Here is a 27,400-nt window from a genome sequence, read left to right as displayed (position 1 = left end):
CGTGGTTATTTTGGCAAATTAGAGGGTTGTGAGGTTTCTTGCATTGACGTCAGTCTGTTCACACGCACGTCTCAAAATAGGGCCTGTGATCAAGCGTCGGGTTCTATTTCCGCCGATTGGTTGCAGTTGCGGCTGAATTGACTTACCGTCTTATGAGTATGCGCAATGTATACGATTATGTGCGTGTACGATTATGTGTGAAAGATCGTCTTATTATCTAGGTTATTGCCTTGCAGTTTAACCCTTTGTGTATGGATACATTAACTGCATATTAATGCCGCTTTTCCTACAAAAGGCATAGGACCGAGAAAAGGGCTAAGACTAGTTTAAAAAGGGTAAAATCTGTAACTTTATTGATTAAAACGCAACCAATTGTGCTTATATCTGAATAAAATACTGAAGGCTCGATAGACTATTTTGAAAAATTCATCTAAGCCATATTATTTTATTTATATTCTATTTGCAATCTCTTGATGAACAATGGGAATGAATTTATTTTCGAGGCCAATGCAAGGATTAACTTTGGTTTGCCAGATTTTTGGATCTGTGCATCGAATGTGTTTCCAAACCTAAGTCCATGTACATCGAAAGTAGTATATAATTGCAGCAATTTTTAGTAATTTTTTGAACTAGTTTTAAAACAATATAATAAAATTTCATGATGCAAAATAAGAAATTTGTCACCACAGAATATGCCAGACATATAGGGGATCTTGGTTCGTATGTTAGCATAGTGCAGTGCCACTTGTAACATCATCAGTAATAATATGCGTTTAAAAATGCATTTTTTAACACTTCTAATGAGGCCAGTGCCTCCGATGTTACTAATGCACAACGATTTTTTATGTTCTAAATAATAAAAATTAAATTTTTAAATTACTTTAGCTATAATTTTCTTTAATTTTTAATATTATCTATTCTGTCAATTGATTCATGGATTGTCTCCCACTTTAAGCAAGTGTGCAAAATTTCAGATCGATTGGACAGGTAGAGGTATTTTAAATATTGATTCTAAGATTTGTAGCAGACAAACAAACAAACAAGAATTGAAGTTTGAAGAGAAGTGTTGTAAAAATATCCAGCAATGAGTACTCCAAGTCAATAGACGCTCGTAATAAAAGGAATGTCCATATAATGCCATGAAGACAACACACACTCAAATTATAGGCGCAATTCCATAATTGACCCCTGAATCAATCGGTACGTTGTGACCCACTGAGTAGACCAAGCAAATTTTCTATTTGGGTCTAAAATTGGGGTGTAGACCCGGCATCTTTCCTCTATGGTCTAAAATTAGGCGCTGCTCAGGGGTCTACAGCTGACGATTCTCGCCTCAACTTCCGTCTGCATTCACACCGCAAGTTGTGATCGGTTCTCTCCCTGTTGAATTAAAGTGAATGATTGATTGTAGGCTTACTTGGTTTTTTAATTCCCGGTGGAATTTTGGTGGTTGAGAATAATATGAATGTTGCTTTCTCTACTGAGTTGTGATTGAGTAACTCAAAAAATGTGTGGCAATGAAAAACAGTTTTTATACAATTATAAGGAGAGATTGAAATAAGATCGTTTCAAAACCTTTCATATAATATTGAGTACCAAACGTACTTGGGCACTTTATCTAAGTAATAATTCATCAATTAGTTATATAAAATATCTACCTATTGGTTATTCTCTAGAACTCAAGCAATAAACACAGTATGAAAACTCAAATTTCTCCGATTTCAGTGGTACAAGTTTTTCAGTAGTATTAAATTATTAAATTGAATTTAAGTCTCTTTTAGCAGCAGAATAATAACTATGCTTCCTCCACAGCGCATCAACTATGATCCGTATTTACAGCTAACAATTAAACTTGCAAATGGCGTTGAAATAATCATAATGGGGGGCTAATAGCTGCAAATGTTTATTTTGAATTATTCGTGTTGATCTTTTCGAGTGAACTGCTCACTCAAAGAAACGAATGAATCAGGTTGACACTTATGAGAAAGCTTTTTGTCGTACCCAAACGTTTACTGTAGCGAGGAGAGTTCAATTAAATAGTGCTATTTGTTAAGGCTGTAATTATTTAAAATTTTAAATTATTATTGGATCAGACCGTCTCATCAATGCTATTCTTTGTATCACTGGAAGGCGCTAACCACAAGCGAGTCTTTTGCATGAATTAAGTATCCTAGCTTGTTTTTATTTCATTAATTTCTCAATTCAACTTAGAAGACATAAATTGTGTTTGTTCAATAAAAATATTGGTTTAATTTTTTTCGCTATGGTGGTTGTAAAATTTGACCGACATAAATTTTATTTTTTGTTTCATCCTAATAAGCGACGTCTTTACCAAGGTTTAATCTCCGTTATCACTTGCGGTATCCTTCTCAGGACAGAATTACAATGAATGTCAATTGCAATTTGCAGTAAGGAATCAAACTTGCCGTTATATCCTGACATCTAATGGTCGTTGTTAGTGGTCTTGTCATTTGACTCAAGCGATTTTAAAGTTGTATCTAGCCTGTCATAGTATTCCGAGGACATTACGATTGAAAACTGTGAGTGATTGAGACATTTTAAATGAACTTTGACAGCTCATTTATATAATTTATAATCATGGAAGATTTGACATGTCTATTTTGACGCCTCGTTTATATAATTTACGAACAAGTGTAGTTTAGCTTGTCTTTTACTTGATTTTTTTACAGGAATTATTTTTAATGGCAATTTTTTGGTTTTCCATGCTTATATGACGGTTTGGTTAGGTCGGTTTCCTATATCCGTCTGATGTTATTTTGCCCCGTCGACTGTAAGACACACAGAATGTGAGAAATTCTAAATTTTTCACCGATTATTTCTTAACTTACAACGTTAAATAATCTTCCTTGATATTGCATGGAATATCAAATAATTTGTTTCTGACGCGCTGTGCAGATGTCCTACGTCCAGCTGTGCGAACAAGTCAATGTTGGGCACTGGACGAACAAGCTATTTATATTTTATGCGATTCTGCAACTGGAGTCTTGTTTGAACGTTCATTCTGAGAGGTGCTACCTTACTATCGCTCTAAGTTCGAACCTAAATCTGTCCAAAGTGCTTAGTCCCGCGTTTTGAACATCAATTTTGATTATTGATCTTGACATGAAGTGGCCGCCATGTTTGTTTCCCCTCGGCATGTCGAGCACATTTGGCAAAGCTTGCCTCAGATCACAGGCGCCCCTCGCTGTCGCCGCGGGTGCATCCCGAAGGTTTTGGACAGTTGTGCCCTCGTTCTCTTCGAGGTCCCGTGGTGCTGCACGTGGGGTTGGTGACAGTCTTGATATTTAGACTGGCATGTAATTTTGGGTTAATTTCCATTTAATTTCTTATTATGTCAGTGCTAATTTTATAATGACCAAATTGGTATTTATGGCAAGTATTTAACTATTCAAATTTTGCGAGAATAGTGAAATCTCTGAGAAATTATAACTTTGTGTTTGTATAAAGACATGCAGTGCTATCCTGATTAAGGAATTTATCGGTTTATGAATAAATATCGTGCTTTAAGGTGAATGAAACGATGAATAGAATAGAATAGAAGTGTCGGCGTTGAAGAAATAGGCCCATGGCCTGTTGCCGATTCTTGAACTTTTCGTATACATGTTCTCAAGTGGTGGCATTACTGCATGGATCAAGAAAATGTAGCGATAAAGATTCTCACTTATATAAATTTTCTACGATAGAAACAAATGCTACTGTAAATGACGCTAGGGCAATAATAAATTACACTATACTCATTGCACAATCGTTGAGAGGTATTGGAAACTTAACCGTTGGACTTGGGCTGTTTAATATTGAATAATACGGGTGGTGGTTAGGCGGAGAAACATGACTGAGCGTTTTATTTTAGGACAGTAAGTAAAGACCCCGAGGCTAATACATTTAAATGACGATGCAAGTGATATTGATATAAATTTTGAAATTCTGAGTTAAAAAGTGAGGAGGAAACGATTATTGAAAAATTAAAAATGTATTTTGATTGATGGTTTTCGAGAAAGTGGGAACGTGATATGTGCTGCAAAATATTATGAAAAAATGAATGACTTCAGCGTGAATTGACGATCTTCAGATTTCAGTACACAATTTTTCAAACATGAAAAGGCCCATTGTGGATATTAACCCTATACCCAGTGAAAATTTACAGACGTGTCAGCTTCTGATTTGGAGTACCAGAAGCTGGGGCGACTCTAAATTTTGTTAGGGTAATAAATGGACTAGTGTGATAATTTAGGTTTTGTTTTACAAATATCGTTTAAAATAAGTATTGTAATGTGATGTGAAAACAATTTCCAGAATACCCAGCCAAGAAGCTTATTGAGTGTAATGGTGGCACGAAAGAGCTTTTCTTAAATAAAGTATCAATGATTCAAGTGTTTAAACGAAATGAAAAATCGTTGAGCTGCTCCCAGCTTCTTAAATTTCTTATTTTCAAAGCTGTAAATGATTAAAAACTTGCTTGAAACAGGGTTTACTTGAGGTAAACCCAATTTTTAACCCATAAGCTTTTGCAAGGTTCTAGTTATTTATCAATACAATTTTACCCAAATTGCCCTAAATGGGCTAATTTTTATTGCAACATAACGTTCGGAAGTTTATGTGAAGTGTATATAATAACTGCGTTATGGTTGAACTTCGAAAACTTCATGCTAATGATCATGGATCTGCTTCAGTAATAAAGAAGTTAATCAAGATTATTTTATGATGGATATTTTATTAGCAAGATTGTCCTGGATATTTTTAAACATGTGCATTGTATATAAAAGTCGTGGATTTGGAAGAAGTAATCGAATTTGATTAATTTGACGTCCACAGAATGTGTGCTTGGTGCAAGGATTCGCTCTTAATTGATGCCAGGAGATCGTAGTTGTCAAGTCGAATTGATGCCCGGAGAATTTTTTTCAAGTCAAACATCAGTGAAGTGAAGCAATCGTAAAATAAACATCGACTAACGAACAAGTCGCCGTGGACATCGTGGCGGATACGCGAAAAATTGCCCCGTAAAGGGTTCATAAAAAGCTACGAGTATGCCTCTTAAGTTTATGCGCCGTTTGCCGGTGAGTTCGTACGTAAACATGTACATGCAACCACTAGTGATGTATTTATTGCTTCAAAATATTAGATTTGGGCATGTTTAGAAGAACTAAAATCTTTCGTCTTCTTTACTTGTAAGTTCAACGAGAATTGAAAAGGTTAGAAATCGCCAAGAATTTTTTTATATCTTCCTTTAGTGGAGATGTGATGAATTTAGGTGGCGTTTTCTCAGCTTTTAAATTCCTTGGAATGTTCAAAAACATAAATTATTAAAGATACATTAAAAAAATTATTTATACCAAATAGATTGTAGTATCAAATATATAAATTTGTTGCTATAAAATTGTTGGGGCTCAATTTTCGCTCAATGATATCACCTCACGGACACTTTCGCGGCTGGACTCTCAGCTGGTCTAAACTAATGAACGCAGCTCAATGGAACCTTGCACACGTGTTCAATAGGAATGTTTTGGTTAATTCCATATTTATCGCTCATGTTATTTGCTTTTAAAATAAAGCATTTATTTTGCCTTTTTATTATCATAGCGGTGTTCAATGCATTGTTATGGACTACTTTTTATCTTGGAAAAAATTTTTACTATAACAGAATGACATGAAATTAAGAACATTTCTTAATCGTATTTAATAAATTTTCGACATGGAAAATTTTCACACCGACTGGAATACTCAAATGATTACACAGAATCCTGAGCGTATAGAATTTAATATGCTATACTCTAGCTCATTTAATTTAAAGACGTGCATTAAAATAATCGTTCATGTGGTAGCAAATGGAAAACTTTATATTAAATTGTGATGTTTCGGTCAGAACCATTTTTACAATTTTGCCTTCATTTTCGAGTTAAACGGTCATGCGCACCAAAATTCGATTCCGCCTTCGGTCATACGGACGCTTTCGGTCTTAAATACGGTCATGCGCACCAAAATTCGATTTCGCCTTCGTTTCCAACTTACACGGAAAAATCTGTGCAGTAGTACAGGAGATATATTAGGCTTAAATCTTTCGCAAACGAAAGTGAAATCGGAAAAATGATCACGACCTAAACATCACCGTCGAGACCTGTTGAACACGTGTGTGAAGTTTCATCGAGTTGCGTTCATTAGTTTGGGAGATATTTTAAGTTCAGTGAAATTTGGGAGGCCTGCCGTGAGTGTCCCAGAGGTTAATGATATCTTTAAAATATTCATTTTCCTTAAAAATATTTGTAATTACCGATGATATTACTAACAAGATTCGTCATCGTTAAATAATTTGTGTAATATTTTTAGATTCAAATATGACTGAATAGAAAGCAGATTATATTGAATGTGTTAGGGAATTTACAAGATTCAGTTTGACATAATTTCGAGGCGAAAATGTCCATTTAATCTTACCCTTTTTATGGTGTCGTGCGAATTGTATGTGCAGCCCTGCTGCCTTATATGAGACTCATTGTTATTTCATATTTTTAATACGTTGTTCAAAACTTTGACCGCAAATAAAGTTGCGGTAGCTCACGCATGCAGATTTTGCGGCAACATATATTCGTTAGTTATTTATTATAGACTATTAATAATCTAAAACTAGTTTTCATCGTTCAATCCAGGGGTCTGGCGACAACCGCCGGCACAAAGATGATCCGGACTATGAAGAAGTTGGCCCCGTCACTATACACCTCAAGCACACGCCAGGTGAGACAACATTTTCCGTCGTAGTGTTAATTTTCTAGCTTCAGTAACTGATTTAATTTAATTAATCAATTTAATTTGGTAGCTCCAGGCGAATGACCACGCACGCTGAAGAAAGGAATGTAAAGGTATCCGTTCCAAGTAAAATCACACGAAAGTCTGTGATAAATATGTTAATTGTTACAAAAGTTATATGTTTCAGAGTTTAAAGATTTAGGTAATATTACAACCATTGGCAGAAACAATTTTAAACATTAACTGACCGATCGAGGATTAATGAACCCAGCATAGTTGTACCACAGTAAATAGGGAGATTTACAATTCCTGCAATTTGGTTCTCTTACATCAAGGACAGTAACGGTTTTAAATCAAAACAGGCGAATTATAGTTCCAAGTAGAAATAATATTCTGGCGTTGACAAGAGTAACGTAAGATATAAAGTATTCACGATTTTTGGTTATTCATCCGTGCAAATCAAGGCTATTCGTTCGGAGAGTATCACGCCAAAACGAATGTCGGTTGAGGTGAAGACTCGAGCCGGCGCCAAGATTATGCGCCCCCACCTGTTGACTGAAGTGGCAAGTTGCCATTATTGCCACGCTTATCCACACACAACAGTGAATCTTGTGGATGAATTCTCCAACACACCTGCCGCATATCTGTATCTGTAACATCTTTATGGCATCTCTACGTAAACTCTGAACGCGAGGTAAACTGGCGACGTTGGTTCGAATGTAGTTGATGCAAAAGGCACCTAAGACTGATTTTATAGGAAGTGGATGCGAGTGTTTGGCTAGAGCGAGATCATAAATGTCGTTTCTTCTGATTTTTAGTTTCATAATATCGATGTAAATTAGGGAATAAAAACATTGGAAATAATTCTCCACATATTGTTAAACTCTTTGATTCTATTTGAAAAACGTAAATACTTAAGAAATGCTTTTCTCCATTGGCTATTTATTATTTCTCAATAATTTATTTAGATTTTGGAAAAACCTAACGGAACTGCAGTGTTAAATAGATCCGACACCTAATTAAAGTCCATACTGTGTCAAAATAAGTAATTACCGCATACTTTGCTTGTAAAGTAGCATATGCTTTGCGAAGTTCACTCAAAAATAACCATCAAACAACTGTGGGGTTTCCTATAAAAATATGTTTATATGTGGAGGGCCGCTTACATTTTTATGTACTAACCGTTACTTGACATTCATTTTGGGTAGATGACAACTTTAAAGGTGTATAAATGATTATTTATCTGTTGCCTAACAAATTTATAAATTTAATTTGGCAAATATTTCTATTTACATATGATAAATATTAGCATGTGATTGTGGAACCTGCCGGAAAAATGCTGATTTGGTTGATGTATTGTCGGTAGGTATCAGAGTTTCTAATATCGTGTAACTCGTATGTTGTTGAAATTAGCCTGACAAAATTAATAGAGTTATAGGCTAATTAGTGACGTGAAATGTGCTGTTGAACATGGAGTTCAACAAATACCTACCTGTTGAACATGGAGTTCAACGTTTTATTGAAATGAATTTAAAAGCTAAGAAAACGCAAAGCAAATTACCCATATTCTCATCGTAAACGATACGGAGATCAGCTTAATCATCAGTTCAGTACATGAAACCGAGGTGTCAGTAGGTGAAATTTGAATATTAAAATCTGTACCCGACATACCCACGTCGCGTTGTTCAGCGTCAAGGCGCACATGCAGCAGAATAAAGGAGTGAACTAGTGAAAGTTCAGAACTAAAATAACTGCTGCAGTGTTCAGCAACCTTAATGTTAAAGTTTGGCAACGTTATCTCGACGTACGCCGATGCGCACCTCGCACAACTGTATTCATAAACCAGTGAGGACCCAGTCGGGCAGGAAGAACATCTTTATACCCGAAGAAGGAACCAATTTCGAAATTATTCACTAAAAACTCATGCAAGATGGGATTCGAAGAATATTTGATGATTAAGATCCTCAACTCCATGGACATTACTTTAGATGTGCTATCAAAGTCGAATAAAGTACAATAAATAGTGTCAATTTTATTATTAACCACGGTCAAAGTTTCAGAATGTCGTTCAACAATCCTTTAATTTTAGTGAACTTCAGTGAAAAGCCATTCAGATAAAATATATTACCAATGATTTGAAATTCAGAATGCAAAACTTGGAAGATGGAGCGAACTATGAAGCCGCGGTAAGCGAATTCTTGCGATACATGAAAATCTGCAAGCAAGACTTGACTTATACTTTTAAGTAATAAAAGACAAACAATTGTTTTTTGGTCCGTTTTTTGATGCATAAGTTTTAATCTGTTTTGTATAATTTGGCTCTTCTATACTGATTGCACTTGTTTCCCATAACTTGTTGAACTTATGTTGAAGCTGGTTTTCGAAACTTTTTCGATGAAGAGGAGGCTGTTCATCAGATTCTTAACTTCCACGTAATTTTTGGATAGATCTCTTCGAGAGGCTACTCCTCAGATCTCCAAGTCTGGAGCAATACAAGAATTGACGCCAGGCCAACTCAGTCTATTATACTACGCCGATATTACTATGTTATGCTATGTTTAGATACGGGAATATACATGACATTTTCTTTGTTTTTATGTTATTGGTTTCCTCTTGGTTTAACAAACTAAAAATTTAAATATTCTCCTAACATGTGCTCTGTCAATATCATAAAGTCAGCTCGGTACTTTCATCGCTGCCTTCCTTTAGAAACGATTCATCATAAAAGCTTAGTAGAATAACAATTTTCTAGTGGACACTGAACAATGAACATTGTTGGTCTGAAATGAACTGGTCTGAACTGAAACTGAAACTGGTCTGAACTGAAATGAACTGGTCTGAAATGAACATTGTTCATTTCAGACCAGTATGGCATCGTTTGTTAAGTAGGCAACGAGTTGTTTAGCGTCTTGTGTGTCGATAACGATAGCTTGTTATAAGCTCTACATATACCTGCATATCTGCGTCAAACTGACTCATTCGTCCCTGCACCAAAAATATTGTTTTAGAGTGGTTTAATTTTAATCTGATTGGTATAAGGTGTAAGTAAGAAAATAACCCCCCAGACGGGCGGGGCGACGGCAAGCACTGCGAGGTGTGCGGGTCGGCACAAGCGGCCGTGCGGTGCGACAACTGCTCGGGGCAGGTCTTCTGCTGCGCCTGCGACGAGGTCTTCCACCGACACCCGCGCCGCACGCAGCACCACAGGAAGGTCAGCTGCACCTCGTGCCCCAACTTGCATGCGCTTCTTACTATTGCAAATTCTTGAATCGTTTGCTGGTCAAAATTTGGTTATTTGTTAATTCTTCATTCATAAATCATATATACTGAATTTGATTTGTTAATAAGTATCCAGAATGTTAAATAACGAAGATAAATTCTCGGGCTATTGCAGGCAATGGAGGGCGTAAGGCCCCCGCTGCCCCCCAAAGTATTGGAGGGGGGCAGGGAGGTCCCCCCACCCCAGCCCCCTCCCCGCCGCAACAAGAGGAGCTTCCTCGGGGGCGGCGGTCTGAGGAAAGATCAGGTGAGATTTTTTTATGTTGATTAGATTTATGAGTCCTAGTATCTCTGATATAAAAACTATTCTCAGAAACGCGTATGGTTTGTATTTATATCCAATCCTTCGGGAAAAATTGAGTATCACAGGGCAATTCCACAGCAAATTGTGTTGCAAAGTATTATGCCGTTTTTCAGAATGTTTGCTATAGGTGAAATCAATCAATAATATAAGAGAATGTAAGAAATTACGGTCAATTCTGTTGTTAGTGATAGTTAACCCTCTACCGCCTGACATGAGTGGCCGGAGCAATATTGTCACGCGCCTACTTCCCAAAAAGGATAAGTCCTAGTGAGTGCAAAACGACTTGCACTGATGGTTACCGCCCCGTACGACAACTTTAAAATGTTCTCTGTTGCGTACAATCGTCCTTACGTTGCTACGCTCATTAGTTTACGTATTATGTTACTTAATTACGTTGAAAGTTATGTTCCCGGAGAATGACATGCAGTGGTAGCTAGAGGATTAAGTGGAGAAACCGGGATCACGGGACTTAAACTGCTGTGAACCCAATGACCTCAGAGCGGCGCTGCGCAACATGCGTCACGTCATATCCCATATGTTCAATATATAATGCAAATTATTGAGACCGGTTAGGATGCGCCATTATTGAGACCGATAAGGATGTATGATTACTGAAACCGGTAATGAAGAAGGATTGTTTAGACCAGGAATGATGCAAAAATATTGATACAAGATTGCCAGTAATGATACAAGATTGCTGAGACCAGAAATGGATTTTCGCTTGTCACCCAGTTTACAGAATTTACAGAACACAGAATTTACAGAATTTACAGTTTACAGAAAGTTTACCAGCAAACTAGCATTTGAAGCAGCCAAATGTTTTTGCCTCGTGTAATATATTTTGTTTTACTTATATATTGAAATTAGGTAATTATTTGTATTTACATTCGTGGTGCTGTTTATGGAATTTTTAATTTTTCGTTGCATCAAGATACTTCGTTTACCATGCTCATTATTCCTCTTTCATTAAGTTCGAATTTTTTTCTTTCAGTTATTCGTTCAGCTTTTTTACACTTTCCTATCATGTCCCTATTTTTGATGTTATATTATATAAATAGCCTCCCTGCAGCATGAGCAAATTAAAGATGTTAATTTTCCTTCAATAAAGATGTTGCCCCACACTTTACTGAGAGATCAATCCTAAATTTGTGTTTCTAACAGCAACTCTCGACCAGCCTTGCGTCCCTACGGCAAGACTCCATAGAGCGATCACCTTTAACCAAGGTACTTAACAATTCTGTTTACTAACTTTCTAACTCAAAAGTTACGTTTAAAAATGAAAGAATTAAATAAACGAAAAATTGTGACATAGCTACAAGTTCCATCATGTGATGCCACATTAATTGACGTTTTTTCAATGTCTCTATCTCAAAAGCAATTTCGAAATGAAGAATGTTCTCTATTCTGCTACTCTCTTAACTGATTATAATATTTTTGAGTCTCCTCAGTTGTTATGATAATATAAAAATTGTGCAACTTGTCTCGCATGTTTTTATTCACATGACTCTTGCTCAATGTAATAAATAATTCTAGCTTTGCAAGGCTATTTGCCTCGTGAAGATTCTGGCGTAATAAATATACGTTGTTTTGATTGTTGTTGTTGTAACCAAATATCCAATGGTGTCTAAAATTATTTCACAGTCAATTGCTTTCTCTGTGAGTGACGAATATCGTTACGTTCTGTAGGGAAACGTTTTATTGAAAGCAAACAAACTGTGATAGTCTTCATTAAACTATATTAACTAACGTAAGTAATATTAAAGTACAGTTAAATTGCTGTAACAAACTTTTATTGCAACCACTTGACATGCGAGTGTCCCACTCTCCAGCCCCCTGCACCTCCACCACCAGTCCGGCGTACAGAGTTGCTCTACTCGCAGGCGCACAAAAAGTCTACGGTGACCAGAACATGCATTTCGTTATTTTATCTCTGTACTCATAGTAATGGACATAGTACCGTCCCAGAACTTTTCAGTAATTTCTCGCTCATGAAAGAATGGTTTTTGCTCCAGTAGTTGAATTTTACTGCATTCGTAAGGCTGCTTCTAACATGCGATCTCATCTTATTCCATAGAATAAACGCATTTGTATGTTATCGCTAAATTTAATTCGGTTTTGCCTAAACTTCATAGACGCTAAAATATTTTCTAGCCTAAAAATTAGGATGTAGCATCAGCAACATATCAAGCCTATAGTCTACTCAACTAGGAAAAACACAACTCGATCATACCCACCCAACATGGAGAACACAGCTCGATCATATACCATCCATCTATTTAATTGAAGGCATAATTGACCTTCAGAGAAATAATCATATTTCTATTGCGATTTGATTATTTTATTTTTCTCTTTTTGATTTCGCGCCAAAAACTAGGGCGAACTCTAACTTATTTGTTAAAACTTTTATGCCGTGCCCCCCATACTGCAGTGAAACTCTACGGTATTTGGTTCTGAGATTTAACTATCTTCTAAATGTAATACATTATTTATACAGTAGAACACTAATAATTCCCAAAAATTTGAGCGTTCTTGAGAGAATTAGATCAATATATTTTAAACACTTTTTCTGTGAATATTGAGAGCGCTTGATGCCAGAATTTTTTTTCAGTTTTCTGTGTAGCTTGTAAACTGAGAGAACAACGATCGATGTTCAAATGGTTTCATCATCAGCTCATCACGAATTTCCTTACTCACTTCTGAAACCAATAAGCTTGTTTTTCAGTTTTTAAGTAGCAAGGTGGAGCAACTGGCTTCTAAATAGTTCCCAATGGGGAACTATATCTCTGCCATTAATTTCGTTCTGAAATTAACCTACTTTAAATTAGGATTTCTTCTTGATCATTGTTGGAGTAATCTTTAATTTCTAACATCGAACTGAAAATTTCTGTATCCAATTGTAGTTGCAGTCGATTCTTTGATACTCGTTCGCTTGTATATTCTGCTTGCTATTTTCCAATATTCTGATTTCGTGTGCATGTTTTTACTTTAGCGATACATATTATGTAAATTTTTCTGAATGATATAGTTTTATTTTAACATTATTGTTAGATAATTCAAACAGGGCATCATGAAAATTATTACTAACTGATAGTCAGAATCATACACGAACCGTTAACCAATTTCGTGTATTTTAACGGAATATTGAGTGAGGAGGTCCATATTCATGCTAGCCTGACCTCCGCGCACTCGTTGTATTTATCCTAATGCAGGAATATTACTATGAATTTTCATACACGAAAGTTGACAGGAATTTTGATTCCCTCCACAGAGCGGGAGCAGTGAGGGTCCCACATCCGAGGGAGGAGGACTCATGGGCAGCCTTAAGCGCTTCATGGGCAGCCGCCCCCTGCCTGCTCCACCGTTGGGTGAGTCCTGTAAACTTACAGTAATTTAAATTATTAACAATAACTGGCCTCCCTTTATTTGTAAGTTTTATCGGTTATTTATTGATAAGGCACAAGAAATTATATTATTTATTGGATTTGTTTTCAACGTTTGTCATGTATTAGAAAATTCCATCCCGTTCTCTTTGATGAACAAAAGTTGAGCATAATTAATAAAATTGTGCATTACATACAACACAACTAATGCACCGAAAATCAGCAATGTTGCAACATTATTACGGTAAATTCTGAAAATCGGTAATTGAACATTATTTCAAAAACTCTTCTTTTCTCTTACTTTTTTTCTTAGCAAAAATTCTTCCTTGAAAAATGTTTCCTTCGATTAAAATGGATGTTATATATTTTCGAGTATCATTACGCATTGCTTAATTTATTATCCCATACTGCAGTGCAGACATTACTTACACTTATCATCATGCCTAAAATTGATCAATGAGCTACGGCGTGTTACATTGATTATCATTAATCGAATACCGCTAACTGTTGGGCCTGCTAACTCGACAGGCGGAGTGTCGAATGGTGGAGGCGAAGTGCACAGCAACCTCATACGCTCCATCACTTCACCTGACCTCGCGAACAGCCAGTGAGTGATGAACTTGTGTGTTTCTATTATTCATTTCGACGGGAAGAAGACTGTATTCATACAATTACAACAATCGCTACAAGTGAGCTTTTTTAAATATTTCTAGGTAAGACAAATGAAATGAGTGACAGAAAACCGTTGTAAAATTGTACCAAATGACCAAAACTGTCGAGCATACAATTTGTTATAATTACTTTTCATCGTGAATTTAATTTTAACTGAGCAAATGAGCCAGTAATTTGTTATGGTCTGTAATCAGGCATTGGTGCAATTTCCAAATGATCCAACCTAGCTGGAATCTTGTGACAAAAATCGTATAATTCGGAGAAATGATTCCGAACGAATCAAAGTTTCATGGCTGGAGTTGATGATACCCAAGCTGCCGCTACTTAACACGAGTTAGGTAATAAACACGATCGCACTTTATAAAATCATGTTTTATTAACTACACGCCGAAATTTACACACGTATTTATTCCTAAGTTACTGAAAAATTGGGAGTCATTTGCTAATAGCTGCTCACTTGTTACAACACTTTTAAGTCCTCTATTTTGTTCATGGCTCACACATTCCATTTTCTCTGGCCGTGAAGAAGCGAGTCGGTGCTGGCCGTGGCGATCCCGCAGACTGTAGTGGACCTGAACACCGAAGATGCTAGGCGGGGCCGTGCCCCCCAATACCCTGCGCTCCCTCGCCCCCCAGCCAGCTCTGCGGGGGGCACTGGGGCTGACTGTGATAACCATCCGTGTATATTTTAAATAACGAATGCAATAACTAAAATATTGCATAGTAAAGTTCATCTTCATCCTCAGCATATTCAAAGATTTATTCACAATTGCAGCTCATAATAGATATTAAGAAATTTAACCATATTTTTCGAAAAGTAAAGGAACACATAGTGAAACCCCGATCTGAAATGGTGACGCAATATTCAGCCACTGAAAATCGCGGAAAAAATGACTGAAAATCGCGAAATGTCATTTGGCGCAAATCATTCATTGAAATTTCTGAAAGTTTCGAACATGAATTTTGAATGTATTCATTTCTTGACTGTAAATCTGCACTGTTGGAGATTGTGACTCTCTTAGGGTCGAGCCTCCTGTCAATGAGGAGAAAACAGCATTATATTTTCTAAGATTTTATTACTGTTTAGTACGTTATTAGCAGCTAAGCTGCTGATTTATTAATATTTTTTGAAGAATCTGGCAATATTGTTGGCTGGCACCAGAGAATGACACGGCTGAGTAAAGCCTATTTTCGTGCGTCCTGAATTAGACTCTGAGACACCTGGTGCCATGTCGCGCTGTCGACCTTTGTTATGTTGTTCTGTTACTTCCGTTGTTACTGTTGTTGTTACTTCAGTTGTTGATGTTTCAGTTGTTGCTGTTACTTCTGTTGTTCTGTTACTTCTGTTGTTGTTACTTCAGTTGTTGCTTTTACTGTTGTTGTTTCCGTTGTTGCTGTTACTTCAGTTGCTGTTACTTCAGTTGTTGTTACTTCAGTTATTGTTACTGCAGTTGTTACTTCAGTTGTTGTTACTTCAGTTGTTGTTGCCTCAGTTGTTGTTACTTCAGTTGTTGTTATTTCAGTTGTTGTTACTTCAGTTGCTATTACTTCAGTTGTTATTACTTCATTTGTTCTGTTGCTTCAGTTGTTGTTATTTCAGTTGTTGTTACATCTGTTGTTGTTGCTTCAGTTGTTGTTACTTCAGTTGTTGTTACCTCAGTTGTTGTTACTTCAGTTGTTGTTACTTCAGTTGCTGTTACTTCAGTTGTTGTTACTTCAGTTGTTGTTACTTCAGTTGTTGTTACTTCAGTTGTTGTTACTTCAGTTGTTTCAGTTGTTGTCACTTCAGTTTTTGTTACTTTAGTTGTTGCTGTTACTTCAGTTGTTGTTACTTCAGTTGTTGTCACTTCAGTCGTTGTTACTTCAGTTGTTGTTGTTACTTCAGTTGTAACTTTTACTTCAGTCGTTGCTGTTACTGTTGTTGTTTCAGTTGTTGCTGTTACTTGGCAAGTCAAGATATACAAGTCATAGTGGCAAACGTGATGCCGTTCGAAAATTAAAAGTAAAGAAGTAAAGTTTCATAGAAATAAATATAATTTTGATCACTATATCGAACGATTCTTATGTAAACACGAATTACTTTATTAGTAACAATTATTAACATTAACGTGGTTTCCGCCCTTTCGGGAACCTCAACTTTTCACTGACGATGGAAAATTCATTGGTGAAATTTTTCGTGTTTCGTGTAGAGTGATAGACTCTTAATAAGTAAAACAATTAATATTATTATTATATTATGATAAGTAAAACACGATTGTCATGGTGACCTTCATATTTTGTTTATTATACATGCATTAGGTGTTCATGATTAATAGGTATATTTTTGGAAATTACAAAATGAATATTTTCAAGAAGATTTGAAGTGCCTAAACTAAAATTTATCATGTACCAAAAAAATTCCTCTATTTTATAGTCATTCGTGTAATTTATTCTATCACCTCAAAAGGTAATAAAATGATGCACTGCGTTCGTAGAGAATAAATTGTTATTCTGCACATATTTTAAAACTATTTGCTTTATTTATTTATATATTCAGTTATTTTATCAGTAATGCCACATTCTGGCTGTTTTTGGCGGTCACGTCTAACCCGTGCCTTCGCCAGTTGATTTATTCGACTGAGGCTTCTAGGCTTTTTTATATTGTTTTCTTGATGTAATGTTCTTTTTAATGGTTTAACCCTCAATTAGTGGTTTCCGCAATCCGACATTCAGCATCATTGTTTTGCATCAATGCAAATGTGTATTTGAATATTTATTCTATACTGAATTATTTGTGCGTTCATTTCGATCTAATTATGTTTAGGGGATAAATTGCCTCTCTCCTCTTCAAATTTTTTTCTGCCTAAAATTTTATCATGAAATAATTAATCCTTTTACTTGAAATATTAGCGATTTAATTTCTTCGTCGTAATGATTGTAACTCGACTCAGTATCTGCGACGTTAAATGACAAACTTGAACTTGTCACCTCTCCAAAGTTGGCAAAAGAGAGAGCCAAAAGGTATCACCTGTTACATTTTTTCGGCTTCTGTGTCTGAGTTATTTAGCGCAGAGTTCTTATACAAGCTAATATTCTGCTAGCAGCCAGCAAGTTTTTCATGTGATAAAATGGGCATTTTTACAAACTATATAATGACTGCAGTTTTTACCGTATCATATAGATTGCAAGTTAGGCAAGACAACCGTATGCATGCCTTCGCTGTGAACGCATGAAACTTGTACAATGTTTGCTCAATTTCTCGAGTACCTACCTTGAAACGAAGCGTCCTTCATCGTGAGTATTTACAATGAAAGAAGCTTCATTCATTGCGAGTACCTGTCATGCAAAATAAAGTGTCTTAATGAACTGTAATACATGCTTGTTATTAAGTTTATTTTAAAGAAAAAAACACATACGTTTATATCAAACAATATTGTACCCGGGCTACGGCGTATGCTTGTTCTCGAGATATACGCGATATTGTCCCGCTGCGCGAATTTGCTCATTAGCGTAACCTTGGCAGCTGACAAGACCGTACGCCGTAAGACGTGTTACCAGCCTTGCCAAGGACGTGACTGCGGGAAATTCTAATGATTTTTGCTGCTGGCTATTGTAGAGGAAAAATAAAATGATTTTAGTCACTCTTATGCAATTTAGAATTTTAATTTTTGCTACCTCAGGCTTGTTCTGTCGCTATTGAATTTGAAGGTAATTTACTAGTATATTCATAATCTTATTAATTTAGTGTCTGTCTGACGCTTCATTGCATTTGCAGTGCATATTGACAAATGTGGAAATGCTTGATGATGATATAGAACAGGTGTGATGGTGGTATAGGGCAGGTGTGAGTGAGACGGTGAATCAAGGCAGGTGTTCAGTGCTTAAAAAATTGAGCTCCGGTAGACTGAAATTGTTGGCCAAGGGAGGCGTCTGTTGTCCTTGCCAAGGGGTAAGAGTCTAGCCAAAAATGATTATATGTATGTGACTCGAAGCTCTGCAAGCCTCAGTTGTCAAGCAATCATTGCTGTGGACACCACGCGTTGCCATCCTGCTTTCAACTGTGCTTCATCTGGAAGCTTATAAAGTTTTTTCAACTTTTACACGTTTTGCTTCTAATTTTTTGGATGAGAGTTCCGTTGTATAGTTCTTTACGTTATTCGGTTTGTATGTAATTAAACCAAAGTATCTAAGAACTATACTGTACTTCCCTTTGTTATTTGTATTTACTTAAATTTAAATTAATGATGAACTGGTGAAAATACTAAAGCGAATAGCGGAAATTTTGTCTTAACAGTTGAATTTTTCTATGCAATTATATTGCTATTTAACATTCCAAAAACGTAAACTATAACCTTGTGCTCGACTACTACTAAACCATTATAATTTATACACAAGAATGTGGCTCTCCAAATCTTCATCGTATAAGCAAGAGCCGCACGTAAGCGCCCCGCAGAAACTGCCTACAGAAATGTGGCTTCCATCCAATGCGCGTAACCCGGAACCTATAGAAGAAGCACTAGACGAAGATGGTGCCTATTTGCACGAAAAACCTTCATATTTAACAACGGCACCCCCTCCAATAACCATCACTGGCAACTACCCAAGCGCTGGCTTTCCATCTCAGTCATACCACTATTCTTACTCAGATGGTGGATATTGTTCTGGTGAAGCCAGTGTAGGATATCCACCAATAATGTATGATCTCAGACACGGTTACTCGTCAGCGATGTATCCAACAGCGGGATGCAGCAGGGGAATACAAAAGTCCGCTTCTTGCTCATTTGTTCCTTACTCGAGTTCCTATTACTACTCGTTTTATAATTATACGTCATACCCTCAAGTTTGTACAGAAGAATCCGAAGAGCAAAGTGTAGACGTTGCGAAGAACAGTGAAGAATCCTTGGTCCGCCCTGAAGGTGAAAACGGATTGCGTTCTCCGGTCCCTTCAAGTTGCAGTTTCGATGTTTCTGGTCTTCATCCAACACGAGAGGACGAAGAAATTGCACTCAAAGGGAGAAAGAAGTATGGTGAAGAATCCTTGAAGCCCGACACCTCCTTGCCAGCTGTTATTCGAAGAAGGAACCGTAACAGGCGCAAACAAAATGCTGTTAGTTTAATTTTCCACTATTTCTCAAAGGTTTATATAAGCAAAGCATCTGCATTTTTCATTTCGGCAAATTCATTAGGTTTTAGAAGTTGAAAGGACAATTGTTCGGTGTTCGTTGGATTTAGTTGCTGAGTAAACTCATTCTACGCCGTTGGCAACAATGTAATGCTCTTTTTTTTTGCTTTGAACAATGTTCTTTTCAGAACCGTTTCACCAAAGTCTTCTATATCAGAATGATAATAACATGACAAGACTGCAATATCGAACTGTAGTTAGTAATAATTTCAGCTCGTGAATACATTTTTCTTCTGCCCACAGCAATCCATGATCGACGTCGGCGCCTCCTGGGACTCTGCTAACCGCCACCGCAGTCAAAGTGTGTCTGAAGAACAATGGATGCAGAATATGCAGCCGACAACCCACTCTATGTCCACCACCCACTCCGTGCCCACCACACCTCAAGTTCTACAAGAACAACCCTTCGTCAACCCTCGAAGCAGGTTTAACAGCGCCCAATCAATAGCAGGGGGTAAAATCAACAGCACACCTTCTAGAGGAGGAAGGGGTATGACCTCTTCAACATCGGTCTGTGATCTCAACACCATGCAACTGCAACAGCAGCAACTGCCCCTGCCCTTCCAACCACAGCAGCACCCTCACCAGCTGGTGCCTCGAATGGGTAGCATGCACCCGGTGAGGAATTTTTTTTTCAAATTTCGCTATCTCTAGATAATAAAAATGTACTGTAGAACTGTCAAATTTCTGATTACAGTGAGACTTGTAACATCTGCTATTAAGCGTATTTACTACTACAGCGAAAATTTGTAATACGGACAGCTGACACAGATACATTACCGGTGACCATTTGAAGATTCAAAGCATGCTTGGCCAACCAAAGGTAATTTACCCAGATCGTTTTTTGAGCACTTGTCTGTTTCTTGAGCGAATCTGAATCTTGTTTGGTGAATCGGTTTCAGATTCAGCGTGCCAGTAAGTCTTGTTCAACAGGCATTTTCCCTTTACCGTTGTTTCGCTCATGCAGGGAATATTTTATAGAAAACTGTTTATTGCCAGGATAATTAAATTAAATTGTTAGTTTACACTCCCCAGTATAGTAGTATGATTTTTAATTCTATAACACATTGAAATTACTCTCAATTAAAACCAAATGATAACAGGTTAATTCGATTCAAATACGAAAATACCAGTAATTTTCAATTATCTTCGAAGGAGCTGAATTTAGAGTGGAATTTTTATTTTTTTGCACCAATAGAACTATTCGAAGTAATCTTTACGTTCAATATATCCTACTTTTTCAGAGTGGGAGCTTCCAGCAGCTGAATCTCGTGCCGTACTCCGGAGGGATGATCTGGGCACCGCAATGCGACATGTGTCACGGTCCCACTCCGATGTACCCACCGCCAATACCCACCCATGGCATGAAACGCGCCGCCTCTAACTTATCCATGAACATGTCATCTGCGGGCAGCGATGTATCCGGTTATCCTTGGCAACCACACATGCACCATCACATGCCACATCCCATGTATCCGGGCTACTATCCACCACCACCACCTCCACCTCCGAACATAATGCAAGGATCCATGCAAGGGTCCACTATTTCCATTCCTGACTCGATGGCAGTTTTTAGCAAAGTTTCATCCTCACCGGCAGCATCAGTTCGGTCTTCATCACGGCGTTCGCATAATTCCAGCAAGTCTCGATCTTTTAGCCAAGCTGATTTGAGTCGCCGAACAAGGTCATCTCACCGGTCTGACAGCGATCACACTTCGTCCACTTCGCCTTCAGCGGACGACGACATCATAAATAGCTCCAGGCCAGGCTATCCAGGCAGTGTTCTAGCTTGGCAATGCGATCATTGCACTTTCATCAACCAAGCTGGTTCAAGGGTGTGTGGTATGTGTTCCAAAACTCAGGCCGCTATGGCCCAAGCTCGTAATCATTTGAAGAAAGCCACCGAGCGAAGACGAAGTGAGCATAGACGATTTAGCAGCCGACGAAATGAGCAGGACGAAGAAGATCTGGAACCGTCGGATTATGAAAATGAAGGCAAAAATAACAGTCATCAAACACACCACAATGGAAGGGAGCACCGGCGTGAGAGAAGCTCGAAGCTGTCAACAGCAAGTAGAAGCAGCAGCAAAAAAAAGTTAAGACGACGAGCTGGCAGCTCCGGCTCAGCTAGCGATGTGGTTGATGATCTGGAACCGTCGGATTATGAAAATGAAGGCAAAAATAACAGTCATCAAACACACCACAATGGAAGGGAGCACCGGCGTGAGAGAAGCTCGAAGCTGTCAACAGCAAGTAGAAGCAGCAGCAAAAAAAAGTTAAGACGACGAGCTGGCAGCTCCGGCTCAGCTAGCGATGTGGTTGATGATCTCGAACGTCAACTCAGCGACGTCAAAATATCCCAATCCCGTTCGGCAGATTTTGATGGCATGTCATCCCGATACAAAGAAAGAGAACGCGAAAGGGATCGAGAAAGAGGGTACCGAAGGCGTGAAGGTAAACTTCAAGGATGAGACTGAAATTGGAGTGGTGTGTTAACGCCCTTAGCTTCCACCCATGAGCCCTGCCTATCTCCGGCTGAGGGTCCTCTATAACAGTGGTCATTTACTAACCTTATAGCGTTAGCAGCAGTGTGTTAGGATGAATATATTTTGTACGAAACTGCTGAATTCATTTGTTATAAATAATAAAACTACTTATCGAAAGCCTTTATTCACTTTCCTTTCCCTTCCTGTATGTTACAGGATTGAGTGGCCGAGTGAAGTCTCGTAGCAAGATCGCTTCTGAGCGACTGTCTAGAACGCCCGGCCACCCGTCCCCAGACAGTCAGTCAGCTCAGAGTAGCCCCAGGGAACCGAGCCCCGCAGATGAAGAAGTATTTGAAAAAGAACAAATTGGCGAGAAAAAAGAAAGTAATAACAGTAATTCGAATGATGCGACTCTTGTTGGCCCTGGAAATTCAGATAAGACTATTCTTGCTACCGAGCAGAGATCACCTGATGCTGAAAATCGTGTTCGTAAGTCAAATCTTATATCTAGAGCGTCCACTCCAGGCCCGGTGGTTGAAATTCAGCACGCAGAAGTTCAGATTATTACGTCTAACGAGGCCGTGGAGATTCTTCGACCCCTGAGCACGAAGCAATCGGATCATCTTGTTGTTCAAAAGCCGAAAGAGAAATCTCCTTCTCCTTTCCATCTAGACGTGGAAGAGATCAGCTTCGCTAATACATTGGATGATGTAGCCACAATGGGTACAAATGAAGTGGCAGATATTGACCCTTCAATGGACGAAAGGCCATTTAGTGCTCTGCCCCCAATCGAAGAACCTCATCCAGAAACACCGTGCGTACAGTATGCCGAACCGCTGTCGGATCACGAAGACCTTAAGGAAATAGCGTTGGTGTCGGAACACGAAAACTTTACAGGCGAGAAAGCAAATTCATCATCAATCAAAGTGGAAGATGTGTTTGAAGAAATCATTCGAAACGATTTGAGTGAAGACATTAGGAATAAAGAAACTAATGAGGCTAACGCTGTCACTAGTCCGATAGAAAAGCTTGAAACTAAATCTTCAAATCTGGAAGAAAATTCTGAATTTAATCTTCGTGAAGAACCTTCGTTTGAAAGTGTGACGGCCCCCCACCTACCAAACGAGCAGGAAATGAACGACCTGAAAGAAAAAGTAGATGATGTATCACAATATGTTAGTCGTGACGTTTTGCTGCTGCCGACCAAAACCTCGTCTCCTCAAGAGACACGTCGCCCAACGCGCAGCTACTCAAACGGTTCGACTGACGACGTGCAGCAGCGACCGAGCTCTTCCATCGGGTCGTCAGCTGGATTCGGTGGCATCCCTTACGATCGTCAGCATACGCCGCTAAGTTTCTCATCTTCGGATGCAGCTTTTTACTCTCCTGATGACTCCCAAGATGAATTTGTTGATGATACAGCAAGCAGTCGACCGGAAGACATCAATCACATGTTACAGGTGAAAAGCAAATCCAGGGACAGATAGTCTATAATCAAGTAGACGTAGGCTGACATTCAAGCTTCGTTTATGAAAGACGCGTTTAACTTCCAAATGCATTAGGTGACACTTGGAAAAGGCTTTCTCGGCTCAAATAAATAGATTGACACTAGACACGAAGTATAGAGTTCATCTGAGCTAAAAAAAGGTAAAGCAAAACGTGCGAAATTGTACTGACATTCACGAGCGTCGAGAACTCATTACTTCAAAATATGAGACAATTTTTTCGTTACCTGACATATAATCAGAGTTTCACACATCAATAATCCTAAATTTTTGAAAAATGGGTCACAATCTAATAATTTATTAGAACACGGCTTCTAAATTATCGGTTAATAGAATTTTCTTTACCTCAGACCGAGGCTGGTGAGTCAAGCGCTGAGTCTCGCGATCACAGAAAAATTCGACAAGTAAAATTTTTAATTATTTGTTTTAGCGGGAAAAAGCAAGAGCGTCCAGCGAGAGTAGCGAAATTGGCTTTTAACAAAAGTAGAAGATAATATCAAGAATAAACACGTTAAATAAAAAAGTCAATAAATAGGCAAATTTTAAAAATCGCTTTTGAAGGGTCTAATGAGAGCACATGCACCTGAAACAATATCTAATGTACAACACATTAAAACGAAGGGATCCACTAATAGTTTACTGAAATATATAAATTAAACTCTGCAACAAGTTTCTTATACCAGGAGGCTGTCATCATTCCGGTCCTAAATTCGGGTTGTAACCATAATGATGAACCTCTGATTAACGCAAATTTATTGGCTTCCATATGAACTTGAAATGCCCCAACTCAGCAGGTAAAGTAAAATTAATATAACTTTAAAGTTACTGTCAATGATAAGGACTTATCTCTTCTAATGATGAAGACGTATTTATATCTTTTTCTCTTGCGAGAATATTAACAATTTAATTACACTTATGAGTACAATCTTTTAGGCTGCAGTAAATGGGATTGAAGAATTTCAACAAACCATAAAAAGTATTGAAAGCCAATTTCTTTCGAAAGCTGGCTGTTCGAAAGGAAAATGATTTGTAAAAGATCTTTATTCTTTCTACAATTATCAAATAAAATAATAGGTTTATTTACATACACGAAAACATTCGACGTTGAGTAACTTTATAATTTTTATTCCATAAATGGAATTTCTTCCGAGGACTTCCATAGTTTTCTCCATAGCAAGGTGATGGTACCAAAATACTATAAGTACTACTGTTACAAAATTCGGGTACCGCCTACGAGATTATGATAAGTGTTGACTCAGCTCGTCGAAGAGGTATATTGATAATGTACTGACATAACGTGACTGTGCTCTAATGAGACTTTGAACTTATAAATAAGCATCTATGTTTCTCTACGTGCAACGGTGAGTAAAAAATTGTAGACAAATGTAACAGAAACTGGCTATGATGATATAGGTTTTAAAGCTAACAGATTTTTAGCAGGTTTTGGATAAATCAATGGTATGCTTAGAGTGGCTTATTAATCCATGATGCAGATAAACAAACTTTACAAACATACCTCGTAGATTTTCCTGCTTTTACTTTACACTAAAATGTATAAAAATATATTTCATATAGAACTTGGCACTGTTAAAAGAGTTAGAATTTTATTCCTGCTCTTCCTGCTCATTAAATTTTCTCGGAGATATTACTAACAGATTTGAAGACAGGCTTTTTAGCGCATTTTCTCATTGATGAAAAAAATGCACTATTGTGCTCGTGATGTCCGTCTGTCCACCTTCCACCTCCGTCTGTCTGTCCGTCCGTGACATCATATTATACTGAGTACTGAGTTATAGTTTTTTTTGTTACATCCGCGGTAAAATTAAGGGTCCAACTCATGAAATCAGTTCAGAAAAAAACATAATTGTATCTCATATTAACCTGGCGTTGAAAAAAAGCGATCGATTAACGATAATTTTGATTCAATTGGTGTTGAACTATTACGTATTATTTGTATTGCTGGAGCACTCTGCACTATTTTAAAAGACCGCACTTGCAAAAATTGAAGTTGATATCAATTGACCGCTTAATGTATTTTATTTGTACTCCCTATGTGAATTCTAATTTTGAACTTATATAGTTGCAAACTAAATTTATTTTCTGTTTTGGTTAGAATTTTGTAATTGCTCATTCCAAAGTATCAGGTTGCCGTTTCCTCGATATAGACGGCAGTTTGTTGCTCCTACAGACCTTAGTCGTTGCTGTGGGCGACGAAGAGCTCGTCACAGCTCTTGAGTCTCTTAAAGCTGCTACTGACCAGCGGCGAGCGTCACGCGAAACAATCAAATCTTCAGTCGATGACTTACCTTTTTCATCTGAAGAGCCCTTAGAAGAGGTAGAGACATAACGTTCAGCACAGTTATTGCATTCGGTGAACAGAGAAGAAGACATTTTAAGCTAGATCTTTATTTTATTGGGTAAAAATAAGGACAAACCATTAGGAACACAATTACATGATTTTTTTCTGAAGTTACTAGATTCCAAATTGATGATCGAACTAAGGGAATTAGAACCTCTTCCCAACTCATCAATTGGATCTCCTAGAACTTGAATTAATTTAACTCTTGGTAATTATCAGATCAGAGGTTTCGGTCAGAATTCTCGTAGCGACTAAAAGTGGGACTTTGATAGAGACATTGCTTACTGACAATATTTTTGCGCGTTGAGTGTAATTAGCTCGCTAGTAGTCACTTAGTCGCCTAGTTTTTTTACTTCTCTAATTAACTCATTCAGTAACTCTGTATAAGGAAAAACCTTTCGTTACTAATGTTTTTAAAGCAATAGAACAGAACAGAAAGATCCATCATCTTACGATTTTTTCTAACTGAGACCTACTATTGGCACGATTATTACCTGAAATTATGCAGTCTGACATGGGTAACTCATACTTAACTTTTAACTTTAACGTCATTTTATAGACGAGCGACGTGAGCGCAGCGTCGCCTTTGGACAAGACGTTACGTCATTCCGAGGAGGACCATGAAGATCAAGACGTCTCCGCAGGATTCAGGACCAAATCTCCTGAAGGAGGCTACGTCTCGTCGGACGTCTACGAAGGACTTACCTTTCAAGACGCACTATCGGGGCACAATGACGTTCGTCCCCTTCAGAAGTCCGCCTCTGATCAGGTCCATGCTCTGTTTGTCCAAAATTACAAAATTTAATATTATCCAGGCTGTTAAGTTTCCTCCCTGACTGAAATTTCATCTTTAAAGCCTGAATTCAGATTTCAGCCTCTGATTAAGTTTATCATTTGTTCCTACAAATTAAATAGCATCCGCGCGGTCAAGTTCACCGGCTAAAAAAATTGAAATTTCACATCTCAGTTTAAAATTTTTACTGATCACTCAATTATATCGTTTACGCATTCACAATTTACCTACGATAATCCATAAAACAGAACGTAAAACATAGTTTTTCATTTACAATTTTGCCGTTAACGTTAATTCTTTCTAATCTATCCGCTGGCATTTTCTAAAAATCTACTTTTGGCCTCGAATGATTCACTAAGGCTTTTAATATGATATTGATTAAAAAACAATAATATAATGATGCATACCATTTAATAATAATTTTTGCCTTTAATTCTTAACACTTTCCCATGAATCATTGTCTTGAAAAATATTCTTATGAACAGATGCTGCTTAGAGGCGCGAAGAAGCCAGCTGAAGAGCCCAGTCCCAAGGTAGGATATAGGGAATGCAGGGGCCCGGCTGATTGCCCCCTAAACTTATAAATAAGCGAATGTCACGAGTTGACATGTGATCCAGTTGAGAAATGAAGAAATATATCGTGTAATAGCAACGTTGAGAATGTATGAAGAAAAACACAGCCTGAAACATATAATCTCAAACCAT

The 27,400-nt window shown here is 37.6% G+C and overlaps 1 protein-coding gene across 1 annotated transcript in view; it reads left to right on the top strand.

Moving 5' to 3' along the window:
* Nucleotides 1-4,247: 4,247 nt before the first annotated feature.
* Nucleotides 4,248-27,400, top strand: part of LOC108682385 (E3 ubiquitin-protein ligase lubel) — a 52,474-nt gene continuing 29,321 nt past the window's right edge. Inside the window, exons 1-16 of the mRNA XM_047884846.1 lie at nt 4,248-5,075; nt 6,660-6,744; nt 9,822-9,967; nt 10,151-10,282; nt 11,501-11,563; nt 12,169-12,237; nt 13,608-13,704; nt 14,248-14,326; nt 14,918-15,070; nt 18,721-19,477; nt 19,796-20,170; nt 20,797-22,006; nt 22,255-23,498; nt 25,732-25,878; nt 26,462-26,671; nt 27,181-27,228. Coding sequence (XP_047740802.1) covers nt 5,046-5,075; nt 6,660-6,744; nt 9,822-9,967; nt 10,151-10,282; nt 11,501-11,563; nt 12,169-12,237; nt 13,608-13,704; nt 14,248-14,326; nt 14,918-15,070; nt 18,721-19,477; nt 19,796-20,170; nt 20,797-22,006; nt 22,255-23,498; nt 25,732-25,878; nt 26,462-26,671; nt 27,181-27,228 — 4,845 coding nt within the window. The 5' untranslated portion in view covers nt 4,248-5,045. The remainder of the gene's footprint in view (nt 5,076-6,659; nt 6,745-9,821; nt 9,968-10,150; nt 10,283-11,500; nt 11,564-12,168; nt 12,238-13,607; nt 13,705-14,247; nt 14,327-14,917; nt 15,071-18,720; nt 19,478-19,795; nt 20,171-20,796; nt 22,007-22,254; nt 23,499-25,731; nt 25,879-26,461; nt 26,672-27,180; nt 27,229-27,400) is intronic.

The sequence above is a fragment of the Hyalella azteca genome, unplaced genomic scaffold, assembly GCF_000764305.2.
Source record: "Hyalella azteca isolate HAZT.00-mixed unplaced genomic scaffold, Hazt_2.0.2 contig16293, whole genome shotgun sequence".
Lineage (NCBI taxonomy): Eukaryota > Metazoa > Arthropoda > Malacostraca > Amphipoda > Hyalellidae > Hyalella > Hyalella azteca.
Note: the sequence above shows the minus strand (reverse complement) of the source record. Positions and strands in the feature narration are given on the sequence as shown.